Below are 23026 nucleotides of genomic sequence, written 5' to 3'. Positions count from 1 at the left end.
ACCGGGTCTGGTGGTGCGGCCCTGTGCTGCTGTGGCCGTCGACTCATGGGGCCTGGTGGCAGCGTGTAGCAGCAAGCACAAAGTAAAGAAGTAGGGGGCATATTAACAAGCAGGCGTTAAAAATATTATTGCCGCTTTTGCATCCGTTTTCGGACGAAAAGCGGCGATAATTTTATCGCCTTATCTGCAAGGTCACGCTATCGCGTAAAACCTTGCCTTATCTCCATTTCCCTTAACGCCCTGCTTTGGATCTCTAATGAGATGCAAAGTGGGCGTTCCTGCCCAGAATAATGGGAGAAATGTCGCTAAGCGACATTTCTCCTATTATCAAGCCTCACGCAAAGCAGCATAGTGACAAGAAAAGTAGTGATAACCTCTGTTATCGCTACTTTCCTTACGCCTGCTTTGAAACTGACTTAGCCATGATATCCTATGTAAGGTGGATATCATGGCTAAGTATGTGAGGCCATATCAGCAAGCTTTCGCCAAAAGTTGTGCGATTATCACTGGATTTCCAGCGATAATCGTACATTTGGCAGCTTGCGCTCTGAATTTAATCACTTTGGAGATAAGCGTTGCTGATAGCACGCTATCTCTGCGATAAAATTCAAAGTTGGCCGGCGACAATTATGCTCACGCTAAGAGCGCTGAGCGATAATTATCGCCGGCCTTTGCTGATATGCCCCTGCACTACCAAAGTGAGCTCTTAAAATTATAGAGCTATACACACAGCATCCGTTGCAACATGCTTCATATATTCCAAAAAAGATTTATTGCAAAGTGATTTTATTGTGTGTGACCACCCCTTCAAGATGTGTAGTTATACACAATAAAATAAGTGTATAAGTAAGAGCACACTGCTCTTTGTTGCAAAGGATGATAAGAGGTTACATGTGCATGTATATGTAAATATATATGTCAATAGTGCCTTCCCAGAGACCTTAAGTTATATCAGGGAACAATAATATATCTTATAACAGGACAACTTTGTTTACAATAAATATCTGAAACAAAACTATCAAAAATGAACGTCAACAAAGTAAAGCAACGCAAAAATGCCACTAAAAGCTCATATGTCCATGTCTATGCCGCAATATCATGGAGAGTCGGAACTTATAGAACTGGTACACTGTACACTGACGGGCCCGGCAGCGTCCCTTTATGGATGTCACTTCCGGCCGCAGACCCAGGTACGAGGACAGCAATCAAAATGGTCGGCCCAGCTATCAGTCGTAACCACGCCATGATAGGACAGAAACAACGCTAAACTTTCACCGCCAGGAGCCCTACACCACGCTACGGCACTTTCTCCTTCAGACGTGGCAGCAGTGTAACATGTATGGCCCAACACAGGCTGTCATTGTTCGGTACGTGGCTAACTCGCTGCAACACCTCCAACCTAACCAGACCGCTCAAAACTGAACAGTTCATTCCCCCTCCCATAGAAACCTCGGTCCCTGAACCATGGAGTACATCTTTTCAATAAAGCAAAACATGAGATTGTTCTATGCGGAGATAAAACGTGCACCTTTTGTGCTGCAGAGCCCGGATCCTTTGTTGCCCAAGCAGCACCTGTCCTTCATGTGCAAGTGAAACATGTGAGTTTAGAAGGAGTTACATAGACAGAGAACTTTTAATGTAGGATTAACTACCCCAGATGTGTAGAGTAAGGACATTAGGTGTTGTGTGAAGAGCAGTAGACAGTGGTAAGGATGAGGGGTTGAAGGTTTTGCTGTTTTGGAACTTAAAGGGATAGCACAGAGGTGCACAAAAGAAAAGATGAGTAAAGAATGTTGACTTGGTCTTCAAGGGAGAGGGCTGATGTTGGAAAGCAGGACAGGGCCAATATGAGACAGCAAGGCCCTACCTAATTTAGCATTAAGGCTGTCATTAAAAGGGGGATTCTGCTTTGGCCATTTCTGAGTGGCCCCGTGTTCCCACACCAGGTGAATGAATACTGAGCCTAGTTTTACCTGGTGAGAAAATACACATGGTAAAACCAACAAGTCTGAGTCCGGGAACAGTCTCAGTCCAGGTGCCACCTTATCACTTCCACAGCACCTTGCCCCCTTAACTGCCCCAGTAGTCTGCTCTGTCCACTCACATTCTTCTGACTCCCTGCCTGTCCCCACATGGGTTATTTATTTACCAGTGAATTCAGGGTGAAGTGGGCTATTCCCTGTTCAATGGACTTCATCTCAGAATGCCTGAAGTTAGGGGTAGTGATATCGACTAGAAGCAGAAATTTCAACTTTAATACCACCCCATCCCACCCCCTGATGATATCCAAAAGTAAAAAGTAAAAAATGATTTTACTCAAGTAAAGAATGGCTAATAGCTGGCCACAAGGCCCCACAGTGAGCACTCAGAACAGAGACATTGAATGGTCATTAGCTGAATAGCTTACATATGAGGTCAAACAAAAGGGACAAACAAAGCTGCTGAAGATTTAAGTGTGGGAAGATATGCTGCAGGTATTGAGGACCATGCATGACATAGGGACACAAGATATACCACAGGAGAAAGATGCAAGGGCTATAGGATTGATCCCCTGGTGGTCAAAAGTTGAGAAACGGAGGTCGCACACAGGATAGATTTAGTAAAAGTTTTTTCTCATGGTAAGAGTAGGAATGAGTGCTATATGATAGGTAAGGAGCTCTGACTCAGATGGTCTGTATTGCCTTATCTTTGATGTGAAGATTTACTGTTGTAAAGCGCTCCGATACCTTTGGGTCTAGCTAGTGCGATATAAAACTCTCAAATAAATAAGTGAAGGTTGCCATGCTGCTGTCTGTGTGTTACCAGTTCTGTGTGAGGGACGTGCACACTGCCACTGCCTTCAACACATGGTTGTGGCTGTAACGCCACATCCTCTCCCATAGGTGGAATGGAATGGAATGGAATGGAATGGAATGGAAAGAGAATTTATATAGCGCGATGGCTACCCAGGGGCGTCCCAGCGCTGCAGAGGAGAGTAGGTTGAGCCGGAAACGCTGGATTTAGTGGAGCTGAGGGAAGATTTAGGTAGAAGTTTTATTAAAGAGCTAGGTCTTAAGAAGTTTTCGGAAAGTGAGTAGATTGGATTCTGATCTGATTGGGAGGGGGAGAGAGTTCCAGATCTTGGCCAGATTGTAGGAGATCGACCGGCCTCCACATCTGGCTTTTCTGATGCGTGGTAATGAGGTGAGGTGGGAGGTCGCGGATCTGAGGGGGCGTTTGGGATGATAGGCTTTTACCAAGGGGTGATTGATGGAAGGGCCTGTTCCCCAGTAGGAGCGATGTGCAAAGCACATGCTCTTGAATTCGATTCTAGCTCTCACAGGGAGCCAGTGGAGATCCTTCAATCTGGCTTTGACTGAGACTCGGCGAGGGATGTCGAGAAGGATTCTTGCCGCGCAGTTTTGAATGATTTGACGTTTGTTGAGTGTGGACTGTGGGGCCCCAAGGTATAGGGCGTTACCGCAGTCGAGACGGGATAGAATTAGTCCTTGGACCATGATCCGTCTTGAGTGAAACGGAAGGAGAAGGAGGATTTTTCGAAGTAGTCTCATTAGCCCGAAGCAGGTGGCGGCAAGCTTGGTTGCTTGGTGGTTGAATGTAAGAGTTTGGTCCAGCCAGATGCCTAGACTCTTGATTTGTTCCTTGGGTTGTGGGGGGCTGCCTAAACAGAGGGGCCAGATGGAATCAATGGATTTCATGATGTTATTTCCAAGGCGCATTACCTCTGTTTTATCCCCGTTTAGTTTTAAACAGGAGCCTGACATCCAGGCGGCAACTGCTTCCAAGCAATTGTGTAGGCTGTGGTGGGAGTTGAGAGGTGGGTCCAGCGCAACCACTAGCTGTGTGTCGTCCACATAGGTGACAATTTTCACACCGAAGGGGCGGACGACATCAGCTAGAGGGCTAAGATAAACATTAAAAAGGGTGGGACTCAGGGAGGAGCCCTGAGGCACTCCGCAATTAAGAGGTTTACTGGAGGAGGTGAAATCCTTCTCAAATACTTGGAAGGATCTGTCTGTGAGATAGGATCTCATCCAGGTGAGTGCTGTTCCTGAGATTCCTATCATGCCAAGGTGGTACTACTATTCAATTTAGGCAAGAGACTGCACATTTGTAAGCTAAAAAGTGTATTATTTTAAGTTATTACCTCCTAAAGCCTCATCCTGCCAACCAAAATACAAGTTAAAGCGGTAATTATTTTACCCTGGCTTTGTTTCAGAATCTCCCTCTTATTTGTTTCAAAATGTTGACATGTATCATGTGAATGAAATTGAAGTGAAGGTTGTCCATTAGGGAAAGAGGGAGGGGGGCTTGAGAGCTATGGTGTGAATGGGGATTTACTGGGAATTTTCTTTAGGGATTGCTTAAAATACAATTTAGAGGAGCAGTAATTAGCACATAATACTATTGCTGCCTTTCTTAATCTCTCAGTGTTTTCCACTATTGTAACTTGTGCATGTTATAAGTTACAAAGTCACAGGGGGGACAGGTCATGAAAATGAGTAGCATTAACACAGGTGCCTAATTAACCCTCTCCTGCTATCTGTATAGTGAATAGAATTTAGATTCATCCTTGAAGTGGTTTCTGATGACTATTTCTGCATAATTTGAGAGTTGCAACTTTGGGCTGGTTTTTGGGCTGACACTGGTCTGCGTTGGGCTAAATTTCGGCTTATACTTGAGTGGGTTTGGACTTGGGATGGCTCTCAAAATCTGGCAACACTGGTACTGTTTGTTATGTTTTCACTTTCACTTTCACAAGATGACTATATATATTTTAGCATGTAAAGATAGTTATTTGAAGGTATGTGAGATTTCTGTTTTATTAATCCGCATAACATGCATAACACGTAATTCATGCATAAACTCTGGAGTAAGCCTAACCTAGGGGGAGGACCAAGCAGATGCCTTGAACACAAGAGCATATCATGCTCAACAATTGCGGTGGTCCCATTCTCCTAGGACCACCCTAAGCAAAGTTATGGGCAAAAACACAATGCCAACCAAAGGCCCAGCAAAGCAATATGGGGCGAGATTCTAGAGTGCAGTGAATATTATAGTATTAGCTCTCAGTCGGAGAGCCTGCCCCTTGAGGAATGTTTTGATATTGGATACTATATTATTCACTGCACTCTAGAATATCGTCCCTTTGCAGGGCTTTTGGTTGGGATTGTATTTTTGCCCATAACTGTGCTTGGGGTGGTCCTAGGCGGATGGGCCCACCATGGAATCATTCAGCATGATGTGCTCTTTGTGTCAAAGGCATCCCGCTTGGTTCTCTCCCTAGGTTAGGGAGGACACCAAAATCACCACCTCTCACTGCTTGCTGTAGTTTCATTTTCACTTTTGTGAGATAACTGTATGCATTTTTGCATGTAAAGATAGAGCTACTTGTTGTTTTATCTGGGTATGTGAGGTTTCTGTGTTATTAATGGGGATGAGACGGAACGGAGTTGCGGAGCGGTGTTCACTGAGTTTTTGTTCAATCCCGCAGAATTTTGTGTAGTGGTACTCTGCCAACTACACCCACCCTTAAATACAATCAGGTAAGTATGTTTCAAGATAGAAATGCTTTAAGTTTTAAAAAGTTTAAACAAATTTAAAAAGTTGGGGGCCTGCAAGCTGGGGCTGCAGGCAGCAGTGAGAAGTCTACAGGGGGTAAACCCATGGTGGGCTCCGAGTCTACAGGGTCTATGGACTACGCTGATACAACTGGCCCAATTCAACTTGGGTTAGGCGGCTCAGGTGCAGTGCTGCTTTCCGGCATCAGGTTTTTGCATTCTTCGATCCTTACATTTATGTCCTGGTACCTGCAAGGTGCAGGGGAGAAGCTCTGCCATTGCACAGGCGTTCCTGGTTCTTTGGAAAAGTGCTGGCCATTCTCCCTGGCTTTAGAGACACAGCAGCTGCAGGACAAGTCATCTTTTGGCACAATTTTCGAAGTCAGCAGACAGAGTGGGCACCAAGTCAGTTGATGTTTTTTCTGTTCTTGCGACTCTTCAGGTCTGTCTTCCTATTTCAGGTCAGCAGGATCTGATCTCCTGGTGCCAAGGGTTCACCTAAATACTAGATTTAGGTGTTCGGGGAGTGCAGGGTAGTAGCCAATGGGCTACCTACCCCTGAGGTCACTAGGCTCCCTAAATGACCATTTCATGTGGGAAATGGGCCTACCCCTGTCCCAGAGTTTCTAAGGTTGCCATCACAAGATGGCAGAATCTGAAAAGTTGAGTTTGATTCAGGTAGCGCAGCTTAGGGGTGGTACTAGCCTGAAGGTGCACACGCCTGTCTGACTACTAATTTTCTCAGATGCCAAATGTGTCCTGGACAAAGAGGGTTGGCATACTCTCCTGTAAAAGAAACCAGATTCTCATATCAAAGGCAAAGGGCACTTTAAAGCTCCCTACCTTGGAACGCTAATTTGCAGGTGTAGGGAAGTAGAATCTGCTTTCATGGTTATCCCCCCTTTTTCCTGGAGTCAGTATGTTGTTTTGACTTGTGTGGCGGGGATCCTGCTAATCAGGACCCCAGTCACTGCGCTTCCACCCAAAATGTGTCTTGGTAAGTACTCTGATAAGGCCACAATAGGCTACTGGTGTACCCATGTAAGTCCCTAGTATATGGTACCAAGGTACCCAGGGCAAAGGTACACCAGAGTTCTCCCATGGGCTGTAGCATGTATTATGCAGCCCAAGAGAGACCACTCAAACTGAGATTACAGGCCTGACATTGCAGCCTTTGTAAGCTGGTGCTAGCACCACTTACAACAGATATACAATTCCTTATATCTGAGGTCACTACAATTAAAACTATGTCACCCCTAAGAAAGGCCCTTCAATCCTAAAGGCAGTGTGCTAGGTTGTAAGTGTGAGGGTGCCCTGCATGAGCACGACACCCCCTACAAACCATGGAGTCGATTCTCAAGGCTTTGTCAGTGGGGTCAGCCATTTTGATACTTATAGGGGCCATGTGTCATTACACGATGGCTAACTATATAGTTGCTGTGCCGAACCTGGGTATGTTTGCTATCAAACACGTTGGAATTATACCCCAACACCTTTACTGATGTTGGAGGTATGATTCAATGCACTGGGGAGCTCCCCGGGAAGCAGCCTTGCAACAGCTTTCCAGGGTCTACCAGCAAACTAGTGCTGCGGCCGACCACAGAAACGATTCTACTCTCCTGCTGCTGAGCTGAGCTTGAGTAGGGGAAGGTAGAAGAATAAGTTTCCTGTCACAGGGAGGTTTGACTACCTTCCAGAAAGGACTTAGTGTATTGGGTCAGTTCTGGGAGCTGTCGCCTCCCACCTGGCATGAAACTGGAAAAGGGATATGGGTCGGCCTAACCCCTTTCTTAGAATATAAAAGGGCTCACCTGTGGGTGGGTCCTTAGATTTTTCAAGGGACAAGACTCAAGCCTCAAACCACATCACTCTTCCATCGTCTGGACACTTGGACCTCGCTGGAATTCACTGGGAACTGAGATTGTATCACGGAAGACTCCTGCTGCTCCTGGTCTCACTGTTCTCCAAGTCGTCTTCATCATCTGTGTCTGTGCTTCTTCAAGGATCTTTAACAGACCTGTGAGCATTAAGGATACCTGAAGTAATCTCCCTTGGAATGAAGGAGTCACTCCCCCGTATCTGCAGGCACTGCAACAAAGCTGGATGATCTGCTACTTTTGACGTCCCACGGACTTTTAAAGGATGACTTGTCCCCACAGCTGCAATGAAAAGGTCACCATCATCACTCCTGCATCTACTGTCATCGGTGGTCATTACTGTTCCGTGCCTCCTGGTCGCCTCGAGTTGCATAGGCTCTCTCCTCTCTGCTTGCAGGTTCTTCTCTTCAAAAATCCACCCTTGGATTCCACCGGACTCTTGCACAGTCTTTACCAGCCACATCTTTTCTGAAGTCCTTCATTGTGATCTATGGAAGTTTCCAACGTCACTTCCCACCTTTGCTCTCGGCTTCCTTGGTGTAGGTGTCCGTATCCATGGGGTATCCATGGGTTGGGTGGCTCTCCAACTTCTGTCATCATCTGGGTTTCTTCGGGGTCTGCTAGGAAGAGTTCTGCTTCTTCAAAACTGCAACCGCAGCTTTTCCGTTGACTTCAATTGAGTACGCAGCTGTGTTTCCACTCTGCACACAGCCTCTGTGTGATTCCTGGGTACTTACATTGGGTGGCTCCTTGTGTCCCCAGCTCTTCTGATTCTCTTGGTCTGAGCCCCAACTTTTGTCACAGTTCACATTCTACTTTCTTAGTATATGGTTTGGTCTCCCCTAGAGATCATTGTGTATTGTGCTTACAGACCAGTTTTCAATTGAAGTACTGTGTGTAATTGTGTTGATATCTCCAGGTAGGAGATATACCAATGTGCTAGTGTGTGTTATATAATAAGTAGATATGTTTTTATAAATACACTGTGTGGTTCTTTTTCAGTTTACCTACAATATATGATTAGATCTGGTAAAACAAGCTGCTTAACATTCCTTATGGAATAAGCCTGAAGGCTGATGTCCACAGCTACCACTTAGAGAGCTTTCTATGGTTGCCTAGGACTACTAAAGTCACCATAAGGGTTGTCTGGATTAGTGCAAGGTGCTTCACTAAAATTAGTATGCACCGTCCAGCATTTCAGCCGTCTTCAGCCAGGCTTGCTTGAATCCAGTGGCAAAGTGAGCAAGGGACTCACGTCTGAGCATACCCTGCCAACTTATGGCGAACAAAGCGGTACAAAAGGGGGTGGTGATGGACGGAGCATCAAACCCTCACACCCAGTCAACAGATCTGGGTTTGATCCATCACCGTTCTTTAGCCCACTCTGCCACCCCAGTTCAGACATGGCCATATGCAAATCAGTCTGACCCTGTGCCTCATGGGAACAGTCCAGCCCGAACTGCCAAGCCATGCCTTCCCTGGACCGGAAACAAGCTTCCTAGGACCTGTTTCTGGCATTTCAGCCGTCTTCAGCCAGGCTTGCTTGAATCCAGTGGCAAAGTGAGCAAGGGACTCACGTCTGAGCATACCCTGCCAACTTATGGCGAACAAAGCGGTACAAAAGGGGGTGGTGATGGACGGAGCATCAGAACCAATCAAACACTCACACCCAGTCAACAGATCTGGGTTTGATCCATCACGTTCTTTAGCCCACTCTGCCACCCCAGTTCAGACATGGCCATATGCAAATCAGTCTGACCCTGTGCCTCATGGGAACAGTCCAGCCCGAACTGCCAAGCCATACCTTCCCTGGACCGGAAACAAGCTTCCTAGGACCGGTTTCTGGCATTTCAGCCGTCTTCAGCCAGGCTTGCTTGAATCCAGTGGCAAAGTGAGCAAGGGACTCACGTCTGAGCATACCCTGCCAAATTATGGCGAACAAAGCGGTACAAAAGGGGGTGGTGATGGACGGAGCATCAGAACCAATCAAACACTCACACCCAGTCAACAGATCTGGGTTTGATCCATCACCGTTCTTTAGCCTACTCTGCCACCCCAGTTCAGACATGGCCATATGCAAATCAGTCTGACCCTGTGCCTCATGGGAACAGTCCAGCCCGAACTGCCAAGCCATGCCTTCCCTGGACCGGAAACAAGCTTCCTAGGACCGGTTTCTGGCATTTCAGCCGTCTTCAGCCAGGCTTGCATGAATCCAGTGGCAAAGTGAGCAAGGGACTCACGTCTGAGCATACCCTGCCAACTTATGGCGAACAAAGCGGTACAAAAGGGGGTGGTGATGGACGGAGCATCAGAACCAATCAAACACTCACACCCAGTCAACAGATCTGGGTTTGATCCATCACCGTTCTTTAGCCCACTCTGCCACCCCAGTTCAGACATGGCCATATGCAAATCAGTCTGACCCTGTGCCTCATGGGGACAGTCCAGCCTGAACTGCCAAGCCATGCCTTCCCTGGACCGGAAAGAAGCTTCCTAGGACCGGTTTCTGGTATTTCAGCCGTCTTCAGCCAGGCTTGCATGAATCCAGTGGCAAAGTGAGCAAGGGACTCACGTCTGAGCATACCCTGCCAACTTATGGCGAACAAAGCGGTACAAAAGGGGGTGGTGATGGACGGAGCATCAGAACCAATCAAACACTCACACCCAGTCAACAGATCTGGGTTTGATCCATCACCGTTCTTTAGCCCACTCTGCCACCCCAGTTCAGACATGGCCATATGCAAATCAGTCTGACCCTGTGCCTAATGGGAACAGTCCAGCCCGAACTGCCAAGCCATGCCTTCCCTGGACCGGAAACAAGCTTCCTAGGATCGGTTTCTAAGCCAGCCTGCTACAGCAGGTCATCCTGTGAGATGGGGTGTAAACACCCCCTGCCCAAGCAAGCTTTGTTTCTTACCTCCTGAGAGCAAAGGCCCTCACCCTTGGGGTAAGGAACTTGTCTCTGGTGGTAGGCTGATTAGGACCAGTCAGCTATCACACTAGTAGTTGGTAGGTTTTGAGGGTGCACCTCTACGGTGACCACTGGGTGCATGTATTAATAAACCCAACACTGGAATTAGTGTTAACTTTATTAACTTTATTAATGCAAGCTGTTTGATATCAAACATCTTCGGTTTCAATGAAGCCATCATGTAGCTGGGGAACTCATTTTCACCTGTGTCCAGCACATGTTTTAAAATGGCTTCCCTGATCACTTGTACTGACAGAAATGGAACTTGACCAGTACACGGGCATATCTGCTCATGCAGATATGTCCTCACATGTAATTTAATACACCCTGCCTTAGGGCTGTAAGGCCTGCTGTAGGGGTGGCTTACAGATATTGCAAGTAGTATTAGGGAGCATGGCACACAGGGATGTGTGTCATGTTGTGTTTTCACTTTTGTCTGCACCAAGACACGCAGCCTGCAATGGCAACCTATTGTGCTTAGAGAGGGGTCTCTTAGGTTGGCAGAATAGGTGATTCAGCCTTTAGGGACCCTCTTTTGTACCTCAGGTCCTAATTATCAGAGGTACCACTTGCTATGGACTAACAGTGCTAAAGATATTTCCAATTGGGGTACAATTGGACAGTTTTGGGAAAGAGATCTGGCACTGAAGACCTGGTTAGCAGGGACCCAGTGCACTTCCAGTCAAAATACTTGAATACCAGGCAGAAAGGGGCACTTTCCTACAATATATTCTATAGTGTATAATGGAATCTATATATCCGTCCCCATTGTGACAGAGTAGCCCGTCCTCTAGGATCGAAATCAGGCCCGATATTTGCGGTGATGTTCCAGCACATTTGCTTGTTGTACCAGCATAATATGGGTGGTGAATTGGAAGCTCGAACTGTAGTTGCTGACGTTGTAAAAAATATTTTGACAATATTATCCAGGAGCCTGCCTTTCTCTGTCTGGCAGAGTTGATATGGGTGTTAAAGGATTCTTGGACTGGCGCTGAGCTGCCTGTGTTATCATAAAATCTGGTCTTGGGCGACCAACCAAACATGCAGGCAAGTTCTCCAGTGCCTTATATTTCTTGTCAATCCATTGCAGGACAGAAGCGAATGTAGCAGGATTTTTCATAATTGTTGTGCCTTCCTCCCAAGTATAATCCACTATTCGAACCACTCTGATTGATCTCTTTGTAGGCTCTTAAACAAATTATGCAAATAGAATCCTGATGTTTTAACTACCAAAGGCAAGTGAAATGTTTTTGCAGCTCTTTCCATTAGTTTATGAAACCTCCAATATCATCAGGTTGAGAGTTCGCCATCTGTAGAGATGGAGTCAGAATGAAATAGTCATCCCATTCATTGGGAATACATTAATTGTCAGGGATTTCCCCCTTCTGTCTGTCATCATCTGAGGAGAATGGGTCATCCCTAGGAGGCACTGCAAAGCTAGAAGCTGGAGTCATTCTAGGTGTTAGACATTGCGGTATAGGGTGAGAAGTTCTCGGAGTTGGAGCTGGAAGTTGATGCATGGGCTACATTGGAGATGCTGCCTTGGTGGGTTCTGGGAATCTTTTATAATAATCATGCAAAATGCCTTGGAGGTCTTTAACCAAGGCTAAAGGAACATAAAACATGCCTTCTTGGGATAGGAAGTGACCATAGTGTTGGAAATGTTTGACATATTGTTTAGGCCTTTCCATGTATTTTTGTTGTTGTGGAACATAGTAATCGTTGTAATACTCTTCCTCATCCCCCTCCTGATACTTGACATTTAGTTCAGAAAGGCTATGGGCCACCTCAAACGGACCCTCATAGTCTGAATCATCCTCATCAAGAAGGTGCCTTGGCGGGTGAGGAGAGACCTTTGTTTGCGATAAATGCTAGGGATGCAAACATTCTTGAGATGGTATATCCCTCATCAATGCTACAATTGACAAAGTCGTCGTCAAATCCATGGTTGCATTTACTGGCGGTGGAAGCTTCTTTGCTGGTTTTACTGTCAACTATGATGGTTACGTCAATCGTCCTTTCATCAAATGGATCGTCATTGTCGACGGAGTCCTCGTCGACCATGTCTTTGCCGATGGGAACGATGGTGATGATGTTATTGATGTGATTGCCGTCAACCGTGTCATCAACGACATGGATTTCGACGTTACCGTTGCCTTTGGTATGTTTGCTGATGTATTTGTCGACATTTTTAAAGCCAGTTTAGCCTTTATCTTCAATGGTCCGGAGGAGGATTTTTCTAAGCATATTGCCAAGTTGGAGAGAACGGAGTGGTAGACTCTAACCACACAGTTTCTGAGGAGATTTTTTTTTTCTCCCTTAGAGAACTGTCTGTTTTAGACTCATGATAAGTAATTTTTAATGCCTTCCTAGATGCCTCTGATGACCTTGGTCACGCAACGTTTCCCTTTTCCATGACCTTACTTGATAGTGAGTTGAATCCTCACTATCCTCCTCCTCAGAAAGAACAGACTTTCTTGGGGGCATATTATCAAGCCAGGCGATAAAATTATCGCCGCTTTAGCGGCAGAAAACTGCCGCTAAAACGGCGATAATGGGCTTGATAATATGGTCTATGAAATTCCAATTGAAGCCCATGTTAGATGTCCTTCACATCTAACTTGGGCTTCAATTGAAATTCCATAGAGCATATTATCAAGCCCATTATCGCCGTTTTAGCGGCAGTTTTCTGCCGCTAAAGCGGCGATAATTTTATCACCTGGCTTGATAATATGCCTCTTGATTTCAATTTCTGTAGCCATAAGAGATTTTTCCCTTTCCCTATCTTTAAGAGTTTTGGAGGAAATAGTGTAGCAGATTTTACAGTCCTTAACCTTGTGGGCAGGGTGTGGGCAGTAGATACACTCCTTATGTGGGTCTTCAGAAAGAATTCTTTTTTTCCCATAGATTGCACAGGGTCTGAAAATTCCTTTTCTTGATGGCTTTGAAATGTTAATAGTCAGTATTTGATAGTTATAGGTTAAAAAAGGGTTTACATGAATAATACAGTTAAAGAACTGAGCAGAGCTCAGGGAAACTCACTTCACATGACATGCAGTAGAAAAGAAGCCTCTGTGGGGAGCGTTCTAGATGATGATGTCACCCGATTGGCTGAAGTTTGGTTTCTTTTAAATTATGTGCATATGTTATTAAAGTGAATGTTCCATTGTCAGTATAGGCTATGTGTAGCATACTATACTGCTTAACTATTGAACAGTTTGACTCCCACTTCGATGAATTCGACTAAGGGGAAAGATTTAAGTATGTGACTCTATGAAACATCCAACACTCAAGAAAGACCTTTTATACAAACTGCCAGTACGTTGCATCATTCGATTAAAAGCTCCTGGATCCTTATTTTTTAATTCTACTATTGTAAAGTCTATCCGGCTGATCTCCTCATTGTTATTGCACTGGTGAGGCAGCAAATTGCAATAGGTGCTACAATGAAGTTTTGAGGAGGGTTTTTTAATAGCGAAGATAACATTTGGAAAACACTGCCTCCAATAGGCTTTTAGGGTTGGTTCTCTACATTTGTGAAAGCCTAATTCCTCTTTGATATTTTTATTGGATGTGTTCCAGGTTCCCTAAAATATGGGAGTAATTATTCTATCATTTCTTGCTATAAATGAATATCCTATGATGCAAACCCTGTCGTGTCAGTTAGCACACTAAATTAACATAGATTTTCACACATTTCAATTACTTTCTCCGTGCAGATTTAGTCAGGTATTTTTAGCATGCACTAAACAAAACAAAAAATCTCACATTCCACATATTTTGCACAACTTGTCTTGCCCATTTGGGCACAAAAACCTGTTTGTGCCCAATTGGGCACTACTAGCCAGACCTTGTAATAAGGACCTTATTGTTAAATTATGACAATTGTTTGTTCTGTGAGTGTTCACTTCATCATGAGTAAATGGACTAAGACCAACAAACATTTTCCATATAGCTCACGAATAAGGCATTTTTAAGTCCCCACAACCTGGATCTCAATATCATTGGCAACCTATGACAGAAAGTTTGTCAAAGCATAATAACTATTGCGATCCACATTTGCAAAAGAGACAGACTATGTCTTCTAGGAATCTCATTGCTATTTAATTTCAAAATCCTGTCAATCAATGGTGCCCCAACTTTGCAACAGTATTTGCTTTATGTTTTCGTGAGCTAGTGGTATCTTCGTGCCTGTTAAAATATAGGAATCCTAGTCATTAGTTACAGTGTTGCTTTATGTACAGCAGCCTTTCTAATCTCGATGTTCGTTGTCCCACTTACTTGCTGATTTATTCTTACCACCTACCAGAGTATCTCCCGTATTTTCTTCCCACTATTGACAAATCCTTTAACTTTACTGGATTGGCAGGTATCTGGGGGGAGTGAGCTGTCCTGTCTAACAGTCTTCCTCCTGAATTATTCACAGTTCTACCTGCCTTGTGCTATCAATGGCTTGGCAACACACAATTATTTAAGGAGAAAAGGAAGTAGTGGTGCAGTGTAGGGGCAAGAACCTGACTGTCCTGCCTCATTCTACATCTGTCCCAATAACCTCTAAACTCTTAACCTGGTCTTTCTCCTGCTCACCCAATTCAAGGCTGTGGGAGGAACACAACTTTGAATCTCCCATGAGAAGGGAGGCAGAGCTAGACAAGTATACTTGCCTCATGGTCGGTTTAGAATATTCTTCCAAGTATTTCTACATCTAAGTCATAAGAAAAGATTAACCACATAGTAACTGATCCTTTTCTTACCTGTTTTTCATATAGGGGTGCGTTGCTTGGAGTATCATAAGTAAACATAAACATGTTAATGAAGTGGATGAGGATACTTGGCGCATAGCCGGAGGTCTGACAGTCAAACTGCAACCATTTGTAGAAGATCATGAACACAAGGTACCCAAATAGACATAGAATAAATATCATCTGAGGGAAGAACTGCAACACCACATCCATGGTTCTCTTGAAGTAGCTGGAAATATGTGAAAACGTGCTTATTGAAGTCAATGTAAACAAAAGCATGCATGTCACACGTTAGTTGCCAAGATTCTGAAAAGACATTATTTCACTCTTTATAAAATTTCACACATTAGTAAAAGTAAGCATGAGAATAATGTATACGCTCCGGGAAACAGCATTTACAACGCGTTCATTACCATGAATTACCTTTACCGCGCATCCATTACAAGGCATTTGCCTTTATTACGGATGCCTTTACCATGCATGCCTTTACAATGAAAATGTAAGTATTTCGCAGGCAAGTGGAGTATATATCTATATATATACATTTATATATATATAGATATATATAGATATATACATCTGCAACAAAAAGAAAGAAGAAGCAGAGAACTCTGGGTAGTTCTCAATTTTAGGTGGAAAGCAGCTCCAATATAGAGCACACTCAACACCAGCAACACCTCAATGTCTGTTCCAATATAGAGCACTCTCAACACTCTAAATTTGCTCACCTCAAATGTCTGTTTTTCTATCAAAGTCTTTAAGCATGGGATTAGCACAGTGCCATCTACACCGAGATAGAAAGGAACAAAATCTTTTACTATTTCCACAGCAAAGTCTTTCAGCATATTTTGTTTTGAGGTTTTGAGGTTGGCTAGGATGGTATTTCACCAATCCAAAGCTGTAATACTGTGCCATGGTAAAATACTTTGTCCCTTTCTATCTAGGCATGGATGGCACTGTGCTAATCCTATGCTTAAAGAATTTGATAGAAAAGCAGACATTTGAGGTGAGCAAATTTAGAGTGTCGCTGGTGTCAAGAGTGCTCTATATTGGATCTGCTTTCCACCTAAACTTGACAACTACCCAGAGTTCTCTGATTCTTTTTTTGCATAATTTATGCGTCACTCCATGCCTGAAAGGTATATATATAGAGTCAAGAACATCCTCACAGACCATCTCAGAGACTCACACACCCACTCACAGACTCACCCAGACACTCACAGAACCACTCAGAGATATATTGAGACACCGGTGCACACCCTCACAGACCAGCTCAAACACTGATGCACCCAGTCACAGATCCACTCAGACACTCATGCGCTCACTCACAGACTCACTCAGATACTCATGTACTCACTCACAGACCAACTTAGACTTATGCACCCACTTTAAACACACAGTGTGACACTTACAAATCTACTTACAAAATCATTATAAAATCATTATAACATCTATAGATGTAAAATTAGAATAAAGGGTTAAAAGAAAGTGGCCAATGAAAACTAGCATAATATTAGGAAATAATGAACAGAACGTTTTGATTTGCTGACCTTATGAGCATGAGTGAGTGGAAAAAGAAAGGGAAAAAGTGCCATTACTAGTTCTTTTTTCCTGAGAGACATACTAATCCTTTTCTCTGTGAAGAAATTTGAAGTGAAACAGTGGCAATATTTGACAAAGGGCTTAGCAAATTAAGACGTATGTTAATGATGAAGAGATTCATGATGATTGTGTGTATATGTATTTATATCTATATATCTATATATCTATAAACATGTATATATATATATATATATATATATATATATATATATATAGATATATATATATCTCCGCTCCAATACACCGTTGCTGGTGCACCCACGGACGGGTGCTGTGATCGCGGCGGTGTGCTGCGAAAATATGCAAGCTCCTTCTTTCCCACTCCTATGTTCTAAGGAAGAAGGTGATGTCAGAATCTATTTTATTAAGAGCAAAACAAACGCGTTTCGGCTGGTGCGTTTATCAATGTTTTTAGTTTTCGCACGTCGAACGAAACAGTGTTTTTACAAAAACATTATCACATGGTATGTTAAAAAAACATAGATTATGGACTAATTTTTGGAGTTACTTATGGTCGCCATATTGGAACGGTGTATAATGTGACATTCTGTTTAGATTACAAAGCATTAAATACATTTTAACCTTCAACACATTGCCAAATTCATAAACAATATAATGCCGTGTATCGGCTCCACTATCTCGTCCTTACTGTCCTTGGTAGCACCACCAACTGTTACTGATATTACAAAGTAAATCCTATTTAATATCTTGCCGTGTATCGGCTTTTTACCAAGGTGTGCCTCCTGAAAGGCGGCTGTGGTGATCCAACATTGCCATTTAAATTCATTAAAGAAACCATCATCGAAACACATTCTCTAAATCTTGTTTAGAACTTATTCTGCCATATATCAGCCTTATATTCGTTCATGTCATGTGCATGCCAAATCATTCTTACTCGGTTAATCCTGCTCAAGCACAAAAACAAGTATATACAATTCATTGTATCAATACAGAAAATTCATGTTTTAACCTCCTTCTAAATGCTCACCTTCATATCAAATAGGTTCAGAGTCACCTTATGTTGTTCCCTGTACTTTTTAGGCTTTTGAACCTTTTGAACCTTTTTAATCTCCAAGGCGTATATCCAGCTCTTCCCCGCTATTCATTCCATTGGGCATTTTCATTTGAAGGTCTATAATATATCTTGACTCTAAACTTCTAAGCTTTGTAATTCTGTCGCCCCCTCTTTTGCATAAAGGTACAGAGTCTATACCAAAATAGCACAACAGATCCCTGTTGGTCTGATGTTTCACAGCAAAGTGTCTGGTGACAGGATACCAGGCATCAATATCCTGATTTTTGTGGGGTGAATGGTACTCCCTATGTCTCTAAGTCCACATGGGCATACAAGACAGTATACTACATAGGTAGTATTGCAAGTTAGGAACTTATTGATTGATTTCTTCTTGTTTTTTTCCTGGTATGTCATATGACAATATTCTCTTGCTATTTACACAGGCTTTGCATTTTGCACATGAGAAAAACCCTTCATTTCCTTCAGGGTTACCTTGGTGTTAGTTATTTTTTGTAAGTGACTTTGGACTAAATGATCTCTAATTGACCTAGCTTTTTAAAAAGTTATTTTGGGAGCAACAGGTAAGTCTGGACCAATTACTGCATCCGTTTTAAGGATGTGCCAATTCTTTCTCATTATCTTTCTCAGTTGATTGGCATCACATGCTACAGAGTATCCAATGCCCAAGAAGTCAATAAATGCAGGAACACTCTCAAAAAGAAACTGAACGGCTTTAAGATAGAAGGCCTAATCAGCAAAGAAGAATTCCTATTCTTACACCACGAGACACCCATACTTCCTGTACTTTACTTCCTTCCCAAGGTTCACAAGGGTAATTCACCTATCCCTGGCTGTCCTATCATATCCGCATGTAACAGCCTATGTGAACACATGTCTAAATATGTTGATTACTTCCTACAGGAGTTTGTGGTATCTCTACCCTCTTACTTACGTGACACCAGTGATTTCCTTAACAAAATCAATGAAATCCAATGGTCAGACAACTACACCATGATGTCAATGGATATAACATCTCTAGACACAAGCATCAAGCACTGTGATGGACTGAAGGCTTGCGAACATTACCTTAATTAACGCCCTATTCACTGCTATTGTCACAATGGACTGTTATTGTTCATGCTTAAGTGGTGCCTGGATAACAATTTCTTTATGTTTGATAGAATTACCTATCAACAACTGCGAGAGTCGCCATGGGTGCCTGTTTCTTCCCTAGTTACGCTTGCTTGCATGTTGGCTGGTGGGAGTAACAGGTACTCAAGGTCAAACATAGTGAGGCATGGAACGCCCATGTTGTAACATGGCTTCGTTATATTGCCGATGTGTTTGTGATTTGGAATGGTTCCAGTGAAGGTGCCCTTGAATTTGTCTCTACCATCAACAATAATGCACTCAACCTTGAATTTACTGCTCACATCAGCAAGAGTGCTATTGAATTCTTGGATGTCACTACCTACACTGACCAAGGGTTCCTCCAATGCAAACTACATTGCAAACACAATACAGGGAACTCTACCCTCCATGCCACGAGCTTCCATCCTAAACACCTTATTGCTAGTATACCTTACAGAGAAATTCTCCGTCTAAGGAGTATCTGCAGCTCAGAGGTAGATCTGAAGAGCTGTCAGGATGAGGCATACTTTCGTTTCCTAGTTTGGGGATACAGCACCACCTCCATCCACAAAGCCAGAACTAGAGCCAACATATTACCTAGAGAGACACTACTTAGCCCTATATTACCCACCACAAACGGCGACACTGGCAGTATCCCTGACACTACAACTCCGGGTACTGTAGACACTCGTCTGATTATCACCTTTAGTAGAGAGGAACGTGCCATCAAGTCCATCATCAGCTTACATTGGTGCATTGTCCAGACTGATCCTGTGTTGTGCCCTTTAGTGGCTAATAGACCCACCATCACACACCGTCGAGCATTCTCGATGAGAGACACTCTAGTCAAGAGTAGTCCTGAAGTTACCAGCAAATCCAATTGGCTCTCTGATATAAAAGGGTTCCACAAGTGTAACACATGCAGGGCCTGCAGATTTGGCATCAACACCTCCCAGGTGACTGCCAGATTTTGATATGAACCTATACTCCTCCATCACAATTACACATGCAGAACAGAGTACACTGTTTACATCCTAAAATGTAGCTGCAATCTCAGATACGTGGGCAGTACTAAACTCCAGGTACACATGAGGATCCTTCAGCACCTGAGAGCGATTTTTAACAACGATCCTTCCGCCCCAGTTGCCAGGCACTTCAAAGCGGTACACAGTAAAAATCTAGATCACTTGAAGTACTTTGTGATCAATAGTGTGCCCACTCTTCGACGGAGAGGCAACCCGGGAGAAAAAGCTTAGACAGCTTGAAACATGATACATTCTGGAACTTGAGACCAAGGCTCCTTATGGCATTAATATGAGTGAGGATATGTACAATTACCTATAGCTTACTGTAACACCCATCACTCATATACATTCTACACTATGTGTTATGGTTCTATACGGTTTTTTATGCTGACCTATGTAAAATCGCCTTGCCATTACATTTGTAACTATGTACATTGTGATCCATTTGATGCCTGCCCTGTTTTCCTCTTCCATCTTATTTGTTGTTTTTTACTCCGCATTGCATTTCTCATTTTTGCGACTCCAGGCAATACCCTCCTTCCCACCACTAGTGGAGGCTCTGTCACACACTATGCGGTTAGTTTCTTATTTGCCCTGGCTGGGACAGTGGCTTAGTTCTATTTAACTATTGCTCTGTCCATTGTTTTCATATTTATTTCATCAGCACTTCCATACGGTATATTATTGTTGCACCACCGTCACCTTTATTTACGCACGTCCACATGGTTACTCCGTGCACGATGCTTGCACTAAACTGGTAAACATTAGAATGTAAATACACAACTTAGTATAGATTTTTTGCGTCGTTGTCATTTACACATTAGATGGATTTATCCATCTGCATTTTCTCTACACTTATGTATATACATAAAATTCCTTTTACTCACTTTCTACGGCTATCACAGAGCATGCCCCCCGATTTTTTTAAGGTCTCCTGTTTGTTTCTACAAAACTCGGCTTTTATTATGTGTTTTCTTCTGGGTTCTGGGGGTTGTTCACCCTTGACAGCCCTCATGCACTTTAGTTCTGCAATATTTTCTCTCTTCCTGCGATAGGCGTTCATACCAGTTTGACTCCAGCACTATGCTGTCAGTTTTCCCCACGCCACCTGTTTTGTAGAGATCGTGCATGCACGTTCTGCCACCTAGTAGTTTTGTGCACTGTATTTTTAACTCTCGTGCTACCCGTTTTATTCTTTTATACTCACTTTGGGGCATATTAACAAGGGCCGGGAATGAATATCGCAAAGCGCGCTTAGCGCTTGCATATTTATCGCCGGCTATCTCTGGAATTTATCGCCCGGTTAGCGTGTTATCAACAACGTGCATCGCTGAGGCGATAAAAATTCCAGAGATAGTGTGGATATCGCCGTTTTCCATGGTGGAAAACGGTGATATCCTAGATGATAGGGCCTGTGGTCTTAGCCACAGAATCCACCCCCATGTTAAGTATGCCTTTGTCAGGAATTTAACAGATGTTAAATTCGGGGCATATCAGCAACAACCGGTGATATTTATCACAAAGCGCACTTAGTGCTAGAATAATTATCGCCGGCTATCGACAAATATTATCGCTGAGATAACGTGCTATTAGCAACGCTTATCTCAAATGCGATAAAATTCCAGGCGCAAGCTGCCAATTGTGCGATTATCGCTGGAAATACAGCGATAATCGCACAATGTTTGGTGATAGCTTGCTGATAGGGCAGGGCAGGCTATATATATATATCAAAGCTCCAAGGTTCCCACCTGTGGAGACGCACTCTGACATCCACTGCAGCAACCTTCATGAGGTAAAAGCCGTATTGACGGGTGGATCCAGTTTACAGCATATATATGTGTGTGTGTGTGTGTGTGTATGTATATGTATATATAGTGTTTATAGATGAAGTCAGGTGGATATGGAACTAGTCAAGTATTTGAAAAGAAATTGATATATTGAAGTGAAGACTATCAAAGTTGGTCTTTTGTATCATAAAATAGTCAACAGTAATAAGACTTCTGTTCTCAAAATTGCATTTTTAATTAGACGATTGAAAATTTTGTAAATGGGTGAGTAAATATTTGTGTATGCTACATACAGTTTTGGTACCTTATTTACAAATGGTATATTTGATTCATTTGTAAGGGCGTACTTCAGTGCTGTACGTGTAGTAGGCGTTGGAAAACGAGAGTATGTGCGTGAAGCATAAGTGCTTCCATGTGTCACGTGTCATACATTTGAGCCTGTGTATTGCATTTTAGTGGAAAGGGTAACATGGTATTTAAAACTGCTTGTCAAGCTTTAACCTGTTGATGTTCTATTTAAAAGTCACCCCTTACATATACATTTACAAAGAAGAATAATCGCAAGTAGAGTGAGCAAAATACTAAAAACCTTTACATATATAAAAAAAACCCAGATAGGACACATTGACACAAGCAAGTGAACCATCCAGACACGTATTCCTCTGAAAATGTTGCAAGCCTAGTGCACTTAAGTCTGTGCATGCATCTTTAAATGCTAGGCCGGCTTGGTATTTTAAACCCCTTGACAAGCCTTAACCTGCTGTTGTACTACTTAAAAGTCACCCCCAAGGTAGCCTCTTGCTAGTTTTAGGGTTAACTGTTATATGTCTAAAAGCTTAGACATGGAGTTAGAAGTTTTTCACAGGTACACACAATTTTATCTGCATATGATAAATTTTACATGTAGTGTTCTACATTCAGTTGGGTGTCATGTAATTAGTTTTGAAGAGGTGCAGGTAGTAATATGTTCCCTCAGACAGTGTTTCAAGCATCTACACCTTCACTCAGATGCACAGGCACAACCCTTATGCATCTAGCTCTAATGGAGACAGTGACTGTTAGACCTGGCACCCTTGGCGTGGGTCTCCCTTCCATGTTTTCGCTATGCCTCCTCTGTTGTTGACATGTTTTTGCTGGTTAAGATACTTTGGGCACTTTGTCACTGCTAATCAGTGCCAAAGTGCAAGTGCTCCCTATGACAAATTGATGTATGGATTAGTGACTCCCTGATTGGCTTATTTTGATTTACTGTCAGACCCTAGCACAGTGCACTGTGTGTGTGCCCGGGGCCTGTAAATCAAATGCTGCTGGTGGG

General features: G+C 43.3%; 1 protein-coding gene across 1 annotated transcript in view; it reads right to left on the bottom strand.

The window, feature by feature from the left end:
* Positions 1-14937: 14937 nt before the first annotated feature.
* The window catches only part of LOC146854247 (V-type proton ATPase 116 kDa subunit a 4-like), a 2520670-nt gene continuing 2512581 nt past the window's right edge, over positions 14938-23026 (bottom strand). Inside the window, exons 17-18 of the mRNA XM_085651038.1 lie at positions 15164-15380; positions 14938-15108 (exon numbers count right to left, since the gene is read on the bottom strand). Coding sequence (XP_085507164.1) covers positions 14938-15108; positions 15164-15380 — 388 coding nt within the window. The remainder of the gene's footprint in view (positions 15109-15163; positions 15381-23026) is intronic.

This window comes from Triturus cristatus, chromosome 4_1 (genome assembly GCF_964204655.1).
Source record: "Triturus cristatus chromosome 4_1, aTriCri1.1, whole genome shotgun sequence".
NCBI classification, from domain to species: Eukaryota; Metazoa; Chordata; class Amphibia; order Caudata; family Salamandridae; genus Triturus; species Triturus cristatus.
This window is presented reverse-complemented; position numbering and strand designations above follow the sequence as displayed.